Consider the following 18,650-nt stretch of genomic DNA (forward strand, 5'->3'; position numbering starts at 1 on the left):
TGGATGACGAGTTATTTTTATTCACATGAATCTAAGGAAATTAGTCTTTCCTGTCTCATGTGGGCAAAAGTTTTCAAACAACAGTGAATATGCCTGGATTTCTTTCAAAGCAGTCAGGGTAAGGTTGCAATAGGATGATGAAAGTATGGGGAGCCCTTTCCTCCTCTATCTGGTGAGTTCTTCCTTCCAGTTGCCTGCCAGAGTTTAAAAAAATAAAACCCTTTTGCCTCCTCCCCCTGGCTGGCCTCCCCCTTTCTTTCCACCCTCAAAAGCCAGAAGGGGAAGCGGTGGAAGAAGCAAACAATGTTGCCAAGATCAAGAGAAGGTCTCAGAGGAAACAACCTAACTTAGAGGAAGACCAGAGGTCTGGAATCACCCAGAAACCCAAGCCCACCTGGGAGGAGGGGGTCTTTTCTGAGCACAGTCCAGCCAGGCTGCCTCCCAGGGGAAGTCCTGGGTGAGTTTATCTTTTTTTTTTCCTTTTCAGAACTTTAGTTTCCTCCTCAATCTGTCCAGGCACATTTTACAATGCAGTTAAACTTTCCTTTAGGAACTTAGAAGTTGAGTCATTTGAAGCACATCTATTCCTTATCTCTATAAAATGTAGTTCCCCTAACTCTGTGTTTATAATTTGAATTTTCATTTTTGTTTTCTCTGGTAGCCTGCTGACAATTTGTGCTCTTTTGGAATTTTTGATTTTTTACTTTTCTTTCCTTTTTTAAAATCTTTCCCATCTGTCTTGGAATTGATGCTAAGTACTGATTTTAAGGTAGAAGAGTGAAAAGGACTAGGCAATAGGGGGTAAGTGACTTCTCTTGGGTCACACAGCTGGGAAGTGTCAGGGTTAGGTTTGAACCCAGGACCTCCAATCTCCAGGCGTGGCTCTCTATCCACTGAGTCACCTAAATGACCATCCTGCCTTTCATTTTCATACTCTATGTATCTTCAAGATGTGTTTATTGCAGACAGTAGATGCGTAAGCTTTGTTTTCACATCTATTCTGCCTCAGTGGCACTTTTAGTGTTTGCTTTACTGCTATGGCCACAGGTCCAGAGTAAGTGTTTGAGGGGTTAGAGTATTATGTGTGAATACACTTTTTCAGACAGAAATTTCAACTGAAAACCATTTGAATACTGCACACTGTGGGGATAGGTCATAATTGGGTTTGGCTAAGAGAGTTCCCAATTTCTACCCCTCGATTAGGAAAGATGGGGAAGAACAGGAGAAGCACAATACATGAGAAGTTTAAAGGCTCTCTTGGGGGACAGAGACTCTATCGGCACTTTTGGCCATCTCTCTATATCATTAGCTTGCTGGTCTTCTAGAACTCTCAGAGATCTCCATAGAGGAAAGATCCCATCGGGATAAATAGCAGTGTACCTAATGATGCTTCTCTCTGCCCCATGTAGGCTACCTACACCACCTACTATGGCCTTTATAAACTGGCACATCACCCTCTCGGTAATCATTGTCGTGACTATCAAAGTTACCGGTACAACCTTTTTTCTCCTTTATTGTAAGTATTTGTTCTCCTCTCATCCCTTTCTTCTTTATTATCCATGTCGCTGCATTGGCAATGGGAGACTCATTATAGAAGTCAAGTCCAGTCCTTTACCTCTGGAATTGTCTGTGAAACTGAAAATGTCTACAAAAGGCAAGACAGGTCTAGGTCAGTGCTATATGCTATGGGGTGGAAAGGACCAAAAAACAGATAAGTTATGGCTCAGTAGACAACATGGTTAAGGTCATTCAGATTCCACATATCGATTAGCTTCTATTCTCTCTATTAATCTGGGCAATTGGAGTTAAAATAGCTTTTGGTTTTCCTTCTAGAATTTTGAAGATCCAATACTATACTTATAAAGCTGGTGAAAGGCAATTAGAACACCTGTATGATAGGATATAAGGCAATTAGGTGAGCAGGGGATAGAGGGCTGGATGTGGAGTCAGGAAGACTCATCTTCTTGAGTTCAAATCTGGCTTCAGACTGCTACTAGCTATATGATCTTGGACAAGTCACTTAACTTTGCCTTAGTTTCCTCATCTGTAAAATGAACTGGAAAAGGAAATGGCAAAACACCCCAGTATTTCTGCCAAGAAAATCTCAAATGGGGTCACAAAGAGTGGGACACAACTGAAATGACCGAACAATAATAATAACATCATAGGCTATAGTAATTATGTTCAACCGAACTAGCATAACACCAAGTAGACATGGAGTATGTGAGTTTTCCATAGCATTCTTTTTTTTTTTTTTTAAATTTTAAACCCTTAACTTTCTGTGTATTGACTTATAGGTGGAAGATTGGTAAGGGTAGGCAATGGGGGTCAAGTGACTTGCCCAGGGTCACACAGCTGGGAAGTGGCTGAGGCCAGATTTGAACCTAGGACCTCCCATCTCTAGGCCTGACTCTCAATCCACTGAGCTACCCAGCTGCCCCCTTCCATAGCATTCTTATATACCCAGGGTATAAAAGGCAACTTAACTCAGAGAGGGTCTCATAAGAGCAGCAGCAAGATTCTACAAACTCTCTCCTCCTCCCATGCCAAAACTTCCATTCCAGACCCAACGGAGGGAGAAATGAGGAAGGAAATGTTACTAGGAGTCAGAAATTGTGCAAGAGGTAGTCTACACTCCTTACCCAATCTGGAACTATCTTCCCCGGCATCCGCCCATGGCATACGAGATTCCCCACTCCAATTCAAAATACTCCAATATCTCTCTGTCATCTCCAGAATCAAAGAGAAAATCCTCTGTTCAACATTCAAACCCTTCACAACTTGGCCCCCTCCTATATTTCCAGTCTTCTTACATTGCCATTACATTTTTTTTTAAACCCTTGTACTTCGGTGTATTGTCTCATAGGTGGAAGAGTGGTAAGGGTGGGCAATGGGGGTCAAGTGACTTGCCCAGGGTCACACAGCTGGGAAGTGTCTGAGGCCAGATTTGAACCTAGGACCTCCTGTCTCTAGGCCTGACTCTCACTCCACTGAACTACCATTACATTTTAAACATCCTTACCTTCTGTCTTAGAATCTGTATAAACTAAGTATTGGTTCTAAGGCAAAAGAGAGCTAAGGGTTAAGCAATTGGAGTTAAGTGACTTGCCCAGGGTCCCATGTAATCTTCAGTACAGTGACAGTACAGGTCTTCTTGCTGTTCTTCAAATAATACACTCCATATCCCAGTTCCAGGCATTTTCTCTGGTTGTCCATGGAATGTTGCTCTCCTTCATTGCTGCCTCCTGGCTTCCATGGCATCTTTCAAGAGCTAGATAAAATTCATTTCCTATAAGAAATCTTTCCTTTAATGCCAATGATTCCCTTCTTTTTATCCTGAAGATAGATTGCTTATATTTGGTTGTTTTCATGCTATCTGCCTCATTAACTCTGTGAGAGCAGAGACTGTCTTTGACCTTTTCTTGATTCCCCAGTGCTTATAACAAGACTTGGCACATAGTAGGTGCTCAATAAATACTGACTATCTGATAAAGGAAAGAAAGAAATCATCAGTTAGAAAATATTTGTTGCTATTTATTTCCTGATATCGTTCTAAGCACAATGAGAGATTCAAAGAAATGTGACAAAATCCCTGTCCTCAAAGAACTAAGACTTATCCATCCTAGATGGACAATTTCAAATATGATCTTGGGCATTAGGGATGTAAGTCCATTAAAAAAGTCTCTGAGTTAGGAGATAAAAAATTAATATTAATTTGCATAATAGACATGTATATAATTTTTATTTTATTCATCTTAAGTTAAGAGAGGCAAAGTAGAACACAAGATGAAGAGCTGAGCATAGAGAGATCTAGATTCAGATTCTTCTTTAGACACTTACTAGCAATGTGACACTGTCAGTCTTCTCATCTATAAAATGGGAATAATAATAGCACCTACCCTTCCCCCAGTTAAGTGACTTGCCCAGGGTCCCATGAGGGGGGATCAAAAGAATTAACATGTGTAAAGTGCTTATAAACCCTAAAGCACTATATACGTTTTAGCTATCAGTATTATCATTTTTTAACTTCTTGAGTTTCAGGAAGGATTTAAGACTATAACCTACAGGATAGGAGTAACATGCATTTATGAAAGAAATTAGCACCCCAGGAATTCCAGTATTGACAAGACATATTGATATGAGCAAAATTTAGAATTCTAGGACTTAGAACTAGAAGCATCTGGTCTAATACTCCTCATCCCACCCTGTACACAGACATTTTATTTTAACTTTTAAAAAATCCTTACCTCCTGTCTTAGAATTAATATTAAGTTATATTTTAAGGCAGAAAAGTGGTAAGGGCTAGGCAATTAGAGTTAAGTGACTTGTCCAAGGTCACATGGCTAGGAAGTGTCTGCGGTCAGATTGGAATTCAAGACCTCTGGGGTCCAGGTTTGGTTCTCAATCCACTGAGCCATAAACGTGCCACCCAAATATATACATTTTAAAGGAGAGGAAACTAAAGTCTCAAGAGGTAAAATGACTTGTCAAAGGTTATACAGATAACCTGAATTTGAACTCAGATCTCACATGACTGAAGTTTTAGCATTCTTTTTGCTATATCAAGCTGCCACTTCCTAACTAAGAAGTCAAACTCTCTCGAACCAAACAGGTTTATGTGTCCCTTATTGTGTCAGATTGGAATAATTCATCCTAGTATAATAATATTTTAGTAGGATGGAATAGCCTTTCCCAGTAAAAACCCTCAAGTTGTAAGACTACTGAGTAGATTATATTTAGTGTTTTAGTGGATTGCTGCTACTTCTATAGAAATCCACTGTCCACAGAGGTAAATGTAAGCTCCTTGAGGGTAGAGACTATTTTCTGTTTTGTCTTTGAATCCCTTGAGTCTAAAACATAGTAGGCACATAAAAAATTCTGATTACATTAGATAGGATCAAAGAAGAGAAATCCCAATCCCCAACTCCACCACCAGCCTCCTTTACCAGGAAGATTTCATATGAACTAAAAATAAAAAAATGTTCCCCTTTCTCTCACAGGAAGGCTTTGCTCTATCCCTCCTCTAAGACAGTAGAAATGCTAAGAACCTCCAAATTGTGTATAAAGTCAGCCTCCTCAGATGGTGATTCTCAGCTTGGAAATAGTACACTCAGAATGGGAGGAAATTTAAGGGAGCTCTGAGGTCAGGATCTTTTAGTCACTGAGCAGATGTTTGGTAGTGCCCATGGCTGACAATGGCAAGAAGGATTGAATTGACTTCTCCGACTAGAATTTTCACACCATTCTCCTTCTTTACTCTCATTTTTCCTCACCTATAAGATCTACTACTATCCCTGAAGAGATGAAAAGGGAATAAGGATGTGACTGACCTTGTAACATAGTAGACATCCTTGTTTAGGTAGTGGAAAAGTAATAGAGAGACAATATTTTAGAATTGTTGGCTTATCACAATAGATTCCCCAACCTTATTAATCCTTTAACTAGAGCCAAAAGGGGGAGAGAGAGAGAGAGAGAGAGAGAGAGAGAGAGAGAGAGAGAGAGAGAGAGAGAGAGAGAGAGAGAGAGAGAAGCATTATACGATAGACAATTCTGAGGAGTTGGATCATATTATTGGTTGTTGGAATCATTAGAGATTTTTTCTGAGTTGATGCTAACAGGCAACTATGTCTTCAGTGCCACAGATTTTTCCTCCTGTCCTTGAAAGGAGCCTCAATTCCACCAGCACGGAGAAAAGCATAACAGGTAATATCTCTGTCAATGGACTGGCTTATTAGTAGACTCTTCCTATCATTACACTTTCTTGACATTCTTTACTGGCTGTTGAATTCCTTCACCCTTTACATAGTCCCTCCATTGTCATCTTTATTTCCTTGGAAAGATAAGACAGTTGGGGCAGGGAGGGAAATTATTAGTTTATTTCTATAGCCCAAGATAGATGTGACAAGACCACGAACTAAAGTAAAGGCTATGTGAAAAAGAAAAGAGGATAGATAGGAGAAATGTTTGGAGGTCAATCAATAAAACTTAGCACCTAACTATATGTGGGTGGTGAAATAAAGGTAGACTTTCTTCCCCTCCTAATGTGGTTTGGAACCTAAATAGCTGACCAGGTGTTGGTTTCCAACAGAAATAGAGAAATTTGGAGAAGAAATGAGTTGGGACTAAAATACAATGAATTGTTTTAGTTTGAGCTTGAGATGACCACAGGTCCTCAAGGTAGGGAGCCTAGAAGATATAGTTCAACCTCTATGTGCCTCAGTTTCATCAGCAGTAAAAAAAATAAAGATAATAATAGCACTTACCTCATAGGACTGTTGTGAAAATAAAAGAAGATATTTAGAAAGTATTTTGCAAACCTTAACATCCTATATGAACATTAGTCATGAAAATTACTATTACTACTATTATTCTTGTTGTACAATAAGCAGGAATGTAGAATTGGAGAGCAGATCAAGGTAGCATAGAAATGATAATTGAACAAATGGGAATTGATGGACCCACTGAGAGAGAGCAGAGAGATAAGAGGACAAAGCCTTGGAGGATGCCTACACATAATACATAGGAGAAGAATGAAGGTCTAGCAAAAGAAAATGACAAAAAATAAGAAAATCAAGAAACCATAGTGTCATGGAAACCAAGGAAGGAAAGATTTTGGAAGAGCAAAGGGTCATTAACTGCAAAGGTTAAATAGAATAAGAGTTTAGGAAAGAGTACTGGCTTTATCAGATAAGAGCTACAAGGTTAACATTGGAGAATGCAGTTCCAGTCATATAATGGACTGAGAAACTGTTATATTGCACTATGCTGACATGAATGGGAGTCTATGTCAATAAATGATAGTTGAAAAATATTGAGTATAGAATATCTTTTCTGGATGTTTGGTTGTGGGAAAAGCGACACAGAATTATATCAAGGAATATAATAAATAAAAGATGTTTAAAGATGGAAGAGACCTGGGCAGGCTTATATGCACCAGGCGAAAAAATCAGGAGATAAGGGGAAATGGAAAAGCAGTATATTGCATTTACTAGAAATAAAAAGTATGTCCATACTTTGGACACTACGCATAATGACGTGGCATAACTAGAGGAACAAAAATTAATAAATGGTAATGCAATATTGACTTGTGAAGCTTAGTGCTGAAGAAATTCAAAGATATGGTGTGGCTGGGGCAAGGGGTTGTGAGGATGAAGGCTGGGACGTCTAAGAAAATTTTTTGATAGAAATCAATTCTTGAGCTAGGTTTTGAAGCAAAGTTCATAGAATCTTGGGTCAAAAGGGACATTACAGTTTCATCTCTTCCCATTGCAAATGAAGAAAATGAGGTTCTTAGAGGTTACCTCTCCAGTGTCAGACAGAAAAAAAAAAAAAGAGAAGAGTCTCACTTTAAGCCCAAGTTGCTCTCAGGGCTAACATCTATGATTATTCTGTTTCAGCACCATCACTATCTCCCACTACATTTGAAGGGAACTTCAAATACTCTACCACTGAAAACAGCAGAACTGGTAACTTCTAGGGGGACCATCCCCACTTGACTTCAATGGTCTGTCCTCTTGGTGATCTCTTTCCATTTTCACTTTCTCAACATCCTACTTTCCTAATTATCTGGTCACTACCACCCATGTTTTCAAATTCTGTTCTTCCTCACCTCCCTTGCTCTTTCTTCTCTTCCCCTTTTCTCTTTTTCCCCTTCTCCCTGTCCTCCTTTGCCCTCTCTTTCCTCCCATTTCCTTCCTTTCTTCCCTGGACTTTCTTCTCTCACTCTTGTTACCCTACTTCATCACTCTTTGAATGTGCATTAGATAAAGAACTCTGCAATTCCACATGCATGTGAACTCTAGCCTGTATATTTTCAATAGCACATAGACTACCACCATGACTCACATCTTGTCCCTTTTCTGCCACTTTCAAAAGCATCCTTCTCATCTTAGCTTCATGAACCAGGATCAGCATCCTAACCAACCTCAGCCTTGTGAGCCTGAAAATAAGTGGCTGGAACATTGACATTCCAGTTGTCAGCAGTTGCCACCCATGCTGTAGCAAGTATTACAGGAGGCACAAAATAAGAGGAGTCCTCATACTTAGAACACTAAGCATAAACATGCAAAATAAGTATGGAGGATGAAGCCCAGTACCCTTAGTAAAGTCATGAGAGAATTAAAAGAAAGATGGGATAAGGGCAGAATACCTAAGGAAGGTTTCTTAAAGAAGATAATTCTTGAACTTGACTTTAAAAGACATCTGTATTTAGAGGTGGAAGGGACTTTAGATCTCCAGCTTCTTCATCCTACAAATGAGGGCACTGATGTTCAGACAGGTCATATGTCATAAATAGAAAAACCAAGACTTGAGCCCTGCTCTTCCTAAGGATCAAGACCAACAATCGGTTCTATTTGCAGTTCTGCCAATCTCATCTGCCACTTCTGAAGAGAACTTCAAATACACAACCCCAGAGAAGAGAGTAACAGGTAACTTCTGGAAGAACCATTACCATGTGGCTTCAATGATCTGGCCTCTAGGCCAGACCTTTCCTCAATATCCCCTTTCTGACATCCATTTCTCTTAATGGTCAAATTACTGCCACTCATGTTTTCACCCTTGCCTTTGTTCCTTACTTTCTTAATTTATTCCTTCTTTCTTTCCTTCTTTATATTCCTCTTCTCTGCCCCTGTTTTATGTAGGAAATTAGGGCGCATCACAAAAGGGCAAAAAGATAAAGAAATTCATGAATGATGGTTTCAAATGGAGAAAAACCAATACTGATTTATGAAATATCATGTTTGGAAAGAACCTTAGAGACATTAGAGAGGATAACCCCTTCATTTGATGGATGAGGAAACTGAGATGCAGAGAAGACACATGCACAGTGTAGGGACCCCTGGATGTCATAGTATTTGAATTAAAATCTTGGCTCTGATACTTATTTCCTGTGTGACCTTAGACAAGTCACTTTACTTCTATAGTTTTCAGTTTCCCATCGGTAAAATGAAGGGATTGGACATGATGGCCTTTAAGGTACCTTTAAACTCAATCTGAATCTGTGATCCTATCAAATCACCTCCTTGTCCAAACTAAGAATGTTAACAAGTAGCAAAGTTGAGAGTCAAATATAGCCACAAGAAGTATATCAAATTTACTTTAAAAAATTTGTACTGAATAAAAACCAAATAAAATGAGTATGTCCAAATACATTATAGAACAGAGGAGCAGATTATACATCAATTCCTTGAATTTTAGTGAATGTTGAATATAGAATGCTGCATTATACAAGCAGTTCTAAAGATAAGATCATGAGGGGAAACTAGAAAGGTATTACTATACTTGACTGCTTCGATGATAGCATCAATAAAATATCATCTAAGTTCTGAATACTGTTCATCATCAGAGGAACCAAGACCACCTCAAGTACTGAAAAGAAGAGAGACAATTTAGATAGAGGAGAAAGATTTTTGTTATAAAGTAAAAATAGGATTCTATTCTAATAAACTCAAGGAGATTATCTAAGTTCTTTCATTATTGTGGAATTCAATTATAATAAATATTAAGATAGAAATCACTTTCCTAGTCCACCAAATTACCTGATGAAAACAGTCAACTTCTCAGAAGTGAATTGGCAAGTGGAAAGCAAACTTTTTTCCCCTTGCCACAGAGAGAGATATTTTATGCGCATGCCTTAATATTTCAATTTTTCCCTCCTTCTTCCTTTCTCCTAGAACTCTTTGGATATTGTTTGTCATGGTGGTGTGGAAATTTTTCTTGGGTTGATTAGAGAGATAATCATATTGGGGCAATAACATGCAAATAATTATGTACAAATAAGCTATGAACAGGATAAATTAGAGGTAATCTTAGAAGGAATAAACTTGTATTAAGAGAGATTGGGAAAGGCTACTTGCAGAAGATGGAATTTTAGCTAGGACTTACTTGAAGGAAACTAGAAGATAGTTAAAAAGAGAGAATGCTAATAAAATATCATTTTTCCATTTTTGATTTGATGAAACTGAGGCAGAGTTATTAAACTGGATTTATAGTAAGTTTCAGAACCAAGAATCAAACCACTTTCTTTATCCAAGTTCAGTGCTCTCTTCACTACAAGAGGTACCATACTGCCTCTTTAGGAAAAGTACATATGGTTAAAAATAGAGAAACTTAAGGGTAATTATCATTTGATGAATTCCTGAACTACTGAACTAGGCCAACATCTCCATTCTCTCACCAAAACTCCTCTCTCTATCTTTTTTTAATCCTTAACTTCTGTCTTAGAGTCAATACTTATCCCAAGGAAGAAGAGTAGTAAGGATTCAGCAACAAATGTTAAGTGACTTGCCCAGGGTCACACAGCTAGAAAGTATCTGAGGTCAAATTAGAACTCAGGACCTCCTATCCCCAGGCCTGACTCTCTTATCTACTGAGCCACCTAGCTGCCCCCAACCAATCTCTCTTTAACCTCTTCAATTTGGCTTCTAACCAGAACTTATTATTACAACTATTTTCAAGAATGTCATCAATGACCTCCTTAAAAAACAAAATGGACTTTTCTCTAATCTTATTATCTTTAATCTTTCTGTTGCATTACAAACTGCTTCTTCAAGATCTGTTTCCATTAAGACCTCATACATAAATTAGAATAGAGAATATATTAACTATCAGATTTATGAATAAGAGAAGGATTAATGAATTAACAAGAGAGAGCATTGTGAGATGTAAAATGGATAATTTTGAGTACATTTAATTGAAAAAGTTTTTGTACAAATAAAACAAATGTTGCCAAGTTTTGAAGGAAAGCAGAAAATAGGGGGAAAATTTTATAGACAGACTCTAGAGTATGAATCTCATATCTAAAATACATAGAGAACTATCAAATTTGTGGAATAAGAGTCACCTTCCAGCTGATAAATGGGGAAAAGAATGAACAATTTCAGATAAAGCAGTCAAAGTCATATATAGGTATATGAAAAAATGCTCAAAATCACTGCTGATTAGAAAAATTCAAACCAAAACAATTCTAAAATATTATCTCATCCCCATCAGATTGGCTAAAATGACAAATGTTGGAGGGGATATGGAAAAATGTGGACACTAAAACACTGTTGGTAGAGCTGTGAATTGATCCATCCATTTTGAAAAGTAATTTGGTATTATATCCAGAGAGTTATATAACTGTATACCCTCAGACCCAGTAATACCATTGCTGGGTCTGTTTCCCAAGGAGATTAAAGAAAAAGGAAAAGAAATCATATGTTCCAAAACTTTTATAGCAATTTTTTTTGTAGTGGCAAAGAACTACAAATTGATGAGATGCTATATACCAGTTGTGGTTATATGATTGTGATGGAATAGTACTGCACTATAAGAAATGGAAATCAGGCTAATTGAAAAAAAAAACAACTTGGAAAGAACTACATGGGATAATGAATAGTAAAATGAGTAAGACCAAGAGAACATCATACAAAACTACAGATTTACTACTTAAAGAATAACTTATAAATGTTACCTTCAGAGAATGAACTGAAAAATGGAAACATGAAAGGCAGAATTTATATATACATATCTGTCTCATGGATGATACCTTCTGTGATACAGAGAGGGGAGGGAAGGACTGAGATGCTTCTTTTAAATAAATTCTATTAATTAAAAAAATTTTAAGATATTAAATTCTTAAAAAATTTTTTTCTCATTTATCTTTCCAGACTCTACACTATCCTTTTTATTCTCCCTCTTTTCCCAATGTCTTACCAAACCCTTTTTTCATATCTTCCTAAGATATCTCTACTTGATCATTCATCTCTATTTGTTCCATTCATCCACTTATTCATAAACCTAGTAGATTATCTTCTCCCCAAATCACTGATTGTTCATAGTCTCCCTTTATCTTTTTTTTTTTTTTTTCATCCTCCAGGCTGCCCTATTCGGTGGGATTTTCAGGATGGCAAATGCTATTTCTTCTCTACCAATGAAGAAAACTGGAATAAAAGTCAGAGTTGGTGCCTTAAGGAAGGGGCTACATTAGCTGTTATCAATAATTCAGATGAGCAGGTGAGAACTTCATATTAAAATAGGAATAGGGCACCATTCTAGACTCCTGACTAGGAATGAAGTACCTTCAATTGGAACAGGTGTGAGGAACCCATTTGGTGTGCATATGAAGGTCAATGAATGGGGTGGTATTTACAATGTCTAAGGGTTAAATTTAATGGGTGGACAATAATTTTATGAAATTATGTGGTCACCAATATTTATTATATCTCGAGTCAGAAATTTATTTACAAATATATACAAATAGAGAAGAAACAATAAAGAAGAGAAATGTGAGGGAGTTAGAGAGGGTATATAGCCTATCTTAATCCAGGCAGAGATTAATTAGCTCTTAACCAGGAAGGTCAGCAGTGAGTAACCCCATGGCCTCCTCCAAGATGGAAGCTAGTCTCTCCAGAAACTAGGAAAGGAGTCAGTCTTTCACTCACCCTACAAAGTATTCTAGGAGTCAAGAGATCAAGTTGAAGCCAAGCTCCAAGTCCACTATCCCAGCCTCAGTCTCCAACAAAGCTCCCTTGAAGACTCTCTCCAGTCAGGAGACTATATCTCCACAAGACTGACTCAAGCCAAAGGATTCATGGCTTCTATGGTGCTAGCACTGCCCAGGGGGTAGGGTTTTTAGGAACCAGTTCTCATCTTTTGGAGGGGTGAATTCTTTTTTTTTTTTTTTCAACCCTTACCTTCCATCTTGGAGTCAATACTGTGTATTGGCTCCAAGGCAGAAGAGTGGTAAGGGTAGGCAATGGGGGTCAAGTGACTTGCCCAGGGTCACACAGCTGGGAAGTGTCTGAGGCCAGATTTGAACCTAGGACCTCTGGTCTCTAGGCCCGGTTCTCAATCCACTGAGCTACCCAGCTGCCCCCTGGAGGGGTGAATTCTTATCAAAAGTCTCTGAAGGTGTCAACTCTGATCATAAGATTCACAAGTTTCTGAAGTTGTCACCCATTATAGTAGGTAATTTAAACTCCTCCATCTAGTTCAAGCTTTTGTTGGTTCAATCCAAAAGTGGACAAAGGAGAGTTAATCCTTTCTTCATAAACTAGTGAGGTAATAAATAGGGGTACTTAAGTTATTGTTTAACCAAATGTTAACTGAAAATAGACACAGGGAATAAAGAATTCCCTTTTACAAGTGTAAACTCAGAAAAGAGAACAAAAAAATTCCTTTTCATAAATGTCAACATTTTTCTTATAAGACAATGGCCCTGGTATTCTAGGGTTGTGCTCAGTTACCTAGAGCAAATGGGAGGGGCATTCTAGCTGGAGTTAGAGATAAAGGGAGGAGATTATAAAGAAAAGAATGTGAGAATCACTGAGGTCACTTGAGAAGCTCCCTGGTATAATAGAAAAAGCCCTAATTTTGCTTGTCGTTTTTTTTTCAAACAAAAATTTTGTTGTGGTTTTTCTTTTGCTATTATTTATCTTCCCACACACACACACACACACTGGTGAAAGAAAATAAATGCTTGTTAATTTTTTCAAATATAAAGAGATTTTTAAAAAATACTAGCTGGTCCTATTTCTAATTCTTACTGCCTATGCGACCATCAGTAAATCACACCTTCCTTAGACTTCAATTTTCCATCTGTAAAATGAGATCTCTGAGGTTCCCTCCCAGTTCTAGACCTATGATCTTTTAAGTTGATTCTGCAATTTGACTTCTGATTATCTAAATTAGTCAGTAAACATTTATTAAGCACCTACTCTGTGCTAAGCACTTTTTACTAAAGCATTGTGGATACAAAAAAAGGTAAATGACAGTCCATATCCTAAAGGGGTTCCTGGTCTACTGGGGGAGAGGAGATGCAAAAAAAAATCTAGGTAGAAACAAGCTAGCAATAGGATAAATTGAGGAAAGTCCACAAAAAGAAGGGACTAGCATTAAGAGGGATTGGGAAGGAGTAATATTTGAACAGAGATTTGAAGAAAGCTAGAAGATGAGAAGGAAGAACATTCCAGGAATAGGAGATAACCAGTGAAAATAGGTTTGAGAGAGGAACAACAAGGAAGCTAGTGTCACTGGATCAAAGACTATTTAGTGTTGGAGAATACAAGGTATAAGAAGCCTGGAAATGTGGAAGCAGGGGCAGGATAGCTACAAAGAACTTTGAAGGAGAGTCTTCATTCTATGCTTCCCACCTCCTCACAAAACAAACTTCAGAATCATTGATCCTAGGCAAGTAGGTTGGCTTATGGTCCCTGCAAGTCTTTAAGGAGGGATCAGATGACCACTTTCCAGAGATATTATTCCTGCTTCTGGTAGGGATTGGACTTGATGGTCTCTGAAGCCCCCTTGCAACTGTGATGTTGTAATTCCTAATATAGAAATCTAGGTGAGTCAGTGAATAGAGTGTTGAGCCCGGAGTCAGAAAGACTCATCTATCTGACTTAAAATCTAACCTTAGCTAGTTGATCCTAAGCAAGTTACTTAACCCTGCTTACCTTCATTTCCTCATCTGTAAAATGATCTGGAGAAGGAAATGGCAAACTACTCCAGTATGGGGACACAAAGAGTCAAATATCACCAAAACACCTGAGCAACAACAAGATGGGGTAAGAGAAGGACCAGGTACTATAGGCATGGATAGGACAACTGAGGAATGATAGGTTAAAAGAGACGCTTTGTTAAAGGACTCTTATAGAAATAAATCTAAGTACTCTCCTGTATAAAGAGAAAAATAATAGATGCGGAAAAAGAAAAGAGGAGGAGAGGGTAGAGGAAGGAAAATGGAAAGATGACCTGGGTTCAAATCTCAACTCTACTATAAATATAAAATAGTGTGACTTCCAGTCGAGTCAATCAATCAACCTTTCCAAGCTAGGGTTTCATCATCGATAAAATAAGGAAGTATAAGCAGACAATCTCTAAGTATCCTTCTAGCTCTAATCTTTTGAATCTCAAGCCTAGACTGGTTCTCAGTATATCCTCAGAATACTTGTTGCATATGGAGACCCTCTCTCATTTTTCAAAGACACTGAGGTCCTAAGATCTTAATGATTTGCCTAAGAGACATCTAGTAAATAGTAGACTCAGGATTTGGACCCTGGCATATATAATTAGTATATATTATTATTGGAGTATATTATTTATCATCTTTTTCTATATTATTTGAAAATTTTTGTTTTAACTCAACCTCCCTTCTTGGAGGATATGTCCAGGAAACATAGATGGAACCAGAAAATAATGTTGTTATTGCTTACCATTTGTTATCAATTCTTTTTTTTTGTCATTGTTTACATGGAGAGGGTCTTGGAGGACACATATGCCAAGTGTTATGTTGTTGTCTAAAAGATCTGAATTATTCATTCTTTTGGTTTGTGTATATCACTTTACCCTTTCATTAGTGGGTAATTGAATCGACTGTAAGACTGAGAAATAACCCCTCAGTGTGACCAGGAACAGTTATAACTATGGTTTTAGTCTGGGGCAATGAAACTTGGTGTTACATTGGCATAATTTCTTTTCTAGCGTTTTCTCAAGTACAGAGCTCGCTCAGAGGTATATTTCATTGGCCTTCAGTATAACTTATCACAAAGAAGGTGGAGATGGGTTGATGGTTCAGAAGACATTGAGATCACGTAAGCCAACAGACTTTAAGAATTTCATTTGACATAATAGAGAGGACATAATCCATGATTCTGCTGTCAAGGACTTATCAATAGGCATTGAATTAATTCTCCTCATTACTTCTTCTCCTCCCTGCCCATTTTACAAAACCACTTCTTAGTGATTTTTTCCTCTTGAAGCATTTTTTCCAATTGAAGAATCTCACACCAAAGAACATGTAAAGACCTGCTTGTCAAAGATAAGTCTTTAGCTTAGAAATTTTTTATCTTAATGATATCATTCCCTGGAAATGAGTCAGGACATAAATATGATCATTTCATTATCTTTATTTTTTAGTTATTTTTTCCAAATCATTACCCTCCATCTTGGAATCAATACTGAGAATCAGTTCTAAGGTAGAAAAGTAGTGAAGACTAAGCATTTGGGGTTAAGTGACTTGCTCAGTGTCACATAGGGAAGATTGTCTGAAGATAAATTTGAACCCAGGGCTTCCTGTCTCTAGTATTAGCTCTCTATCCATTGAACCACCTACCTGCCCATCTGAACTTACCTTTTCTTCCACTATTTTCTTCTTCACTCCCTGTTTCATTCTCCTGAATGACATGTGTTCCCAAGGTCCAAAATGGATGTAGCACAATTACTTTTACATTTCAGATCCATTATACATAAAATAGGCTTTTGTGGAATAGCCTGGGAACCAGTTCACCATTTTGAATATTCTTTCTACTTGAAAATGTGTTCTGAGTTCCAAAACAATGATTAATCAGCTTTTAGAACACAACTTATAGGAGCAGCTAGGTGGTTCAGTGGATTGAGAACTAGATCCAGAAAAAGGAAGTCCTGGGTTAAAATCTGACCTTAGTTACTTCTTAGTTGTATGACTCTGGGCAAATCATTTGACCCCAATTGCCCAGCTCTTACTGCCCTTCTGCCTTGGAGCCAATACTTCTACTGATACCAAGTATGATACCAAGATAGAAGGTAAAGATTAAAACACCCACACACACCCACACACACAAACAACTCATTGTACTCTGAGTGTTTGTCCACATGGACTGAGAACTTGAGTTTTGACTCAGGTTTCAAAGTAGACAAGGCATATGACATTAAAAAAGGTAATTCTGTTTGGGTAGAGTGAGCTGAACTAAAGCTAAGCAGTAGGAAGTACCAAAGAATGAGAAAAACTCAATATCCAAGTGTAGATCATGACTCTGGTCTCTCATTATGAGATATCTTGATCTTTTCTCTCTCCACTCAGCATGTCAATTAGCCCACCAGAGTTTGACTGTGCAACTATTGGGGTCAGTGATGAAGTGGAACCATCATCTTGTGAGATTTCTCATCGATGGATATGTGAGAAGATTGCCACATAATTCTCATTATTTTAGCCCAACTCCCTAAAGTGAGGAGAGAGGGACTTAACCTCCCCAACATATACCAAGGTCATAGGGGAGCCCTCACTGGGGAAATGCCTCTCCAATCTCCTCTTCATTCAGTGGCACACTGTGAAATTTCTAGGCCATCTAGGAAAGAACACTTCACCTTCTCTGGACATAGAAGGGATGGCTTTGTTTGGAAGGAGAACTGTCTGAGACTTATAAAAAGACTTGAAGGTAGGGATTCATGAGGAAAATTCAGTAGATACTCTCCATCTCTCTGTACACGTGATCATCTATAGCTAATGTACTTTATTTTATTTTGTTTTCCTATTTCTTAATTGCCTGATAAAAAATTTCCACACCATCAGTGTCTTGATTTAATTATAAGGGAAACAATTACTTTCTGGGATCACTAGAGCTAGAAATCCAGGTATTCTCAAGAAGCCAGACAGAGATTGATGGAAAATGTTGCCACAACAGGGTTGTGGAATATTAAAAATTAAGGAAAATCTCATTTGGAGGAGTTTAGGTTTCAATCACAAGCATTATCCACCTTTAGGCTTGGGATATTTCTTTAAAAGTATTGTTTAGGAGGTAGTTTGGTGGCTCAGTGGATTGAGAAATGCATTTAGATATATAAAGTCTTGTTTTCAAATCTGGTCTCAGATACTTCCTAGCTGTGTGACTCTGGGCAAGTCATTTAATGCCCATTGCCTAGCCCTTACTGCTCTTCTATCTTGCGACCAATATACAGAATTTGATTCTAAGATGGAAGATAAAGTGGTATTTTTTAAAGGTATTCTTTAAATTTTATTATGTGGGTGCCTACCTATACTAAATAGGACCAGCTCTGAAAACACACACACACACACACACACACACACACACACACACACACACACACACACCAATACACTGACTTCTTTCCATGCTTATTAATACTTCTTTTAGACATCAATTTCCAAGGGTGAAACCTAGCATAGGGAAGTTAGGAAACTAGGATGCAATTGGCCACAAAAGATGGGTTTTCAATATTCTGAAGTGTTCCAACATACTGTCACACTGTGATGCAATGGAAGAGTTGAATTGAGAGTTGAAATGAACCTCAGAGATCTAGCTTCACCTTACCACTAGTATAGCCAGTTATTATTTCTACATCTCTGACAAATGATCCTCTAGCCTCTTCTTGCATAGCTTCAGTTACACAGGGTCAAGAGTGTTCTGAAGTTCTCTGGTTCTGGTCTTTTATTAACAAATACTTGGAAATCTTCTAATTTGTTGAATGCCCGTGCTTTCCCCTGGAAGTATATAGTCAGTTTTGATGGGTATGTGATCCCTGGTTATAGACCCAGTTCTCTTGCCTTTCTGAATATAGTATTCCAAGCCTTGTGGTCTTTTAGGGTGGAGGCTGCCAGATCCTGTGTAATCCTGATTGGTGCTCCTTTATATCTGAATTGCCTCTTTCTGGCTTCTTGTAGTATTTTCTCCTTAACTTGGAAACTCTTAAATTTGGCAATTATATTCCTTGGGGTTGTCTTTTGAGGACTTAGTGTAGAGGGTGGATCTATGGATTCTTTCATGTCTATTTTGCTCTCTTATTCAAGAACATCAGGGTAGTTTTCTTGGATAATTTCTTATGATGTGGACATCATAATTTCTGTTGGTTTCTGATTTTTCAGGAAGACCAATAATTCTCAAATTGTCTCT

At 37.9% G+C, this 18,650-nt stretch overlaps 1 protein-coding gene across 1 annotated transcript; it reads left to right on the forward strand.

The window, feature by feature from the left end:
• Nucleotides 1-1,428: 1,428 nt before the first annotated feature.
• On the forward strand, nucleotides 1,429-16,937 carry CLEC5A (C-type lectin domain containing 5A). The gene is made up of 6 exons (XM_044679003.1): nucleotides 1,429-1,516; nucleotides 5,635-5,703; nucleotides 7,398-7,466; nucleotides 11,861-11,997; nucleotides 15,466-15,575; nucleotides 16,823-16,937. Exons 1-6 carry the CDS (start codon nucleotides 1,429-1,431, stop codon nucleotides 16,935-16,937), a joined length of 588 nt encoding a protein of 195 aa, XP_044534938.1.
• Nucleotides 16,938-18,650: the final 1,713 nt, after the last annotated feature.

Source organism: Gracilinanus agilis, chromosome 5, assembly GCF_016433145.1.
Source record: "Gracilinanus agilis isolate LMUSP501 chromosome 5, AgileGrace, whole genome shotgun sequence".
NCBI classification, from domain to species: Eukaryota; Metazoa; Chordata; class Mammalia; order Didelphimorphia; family Didelphidae; genus Gracilinanus; species Gracilinanus agilis.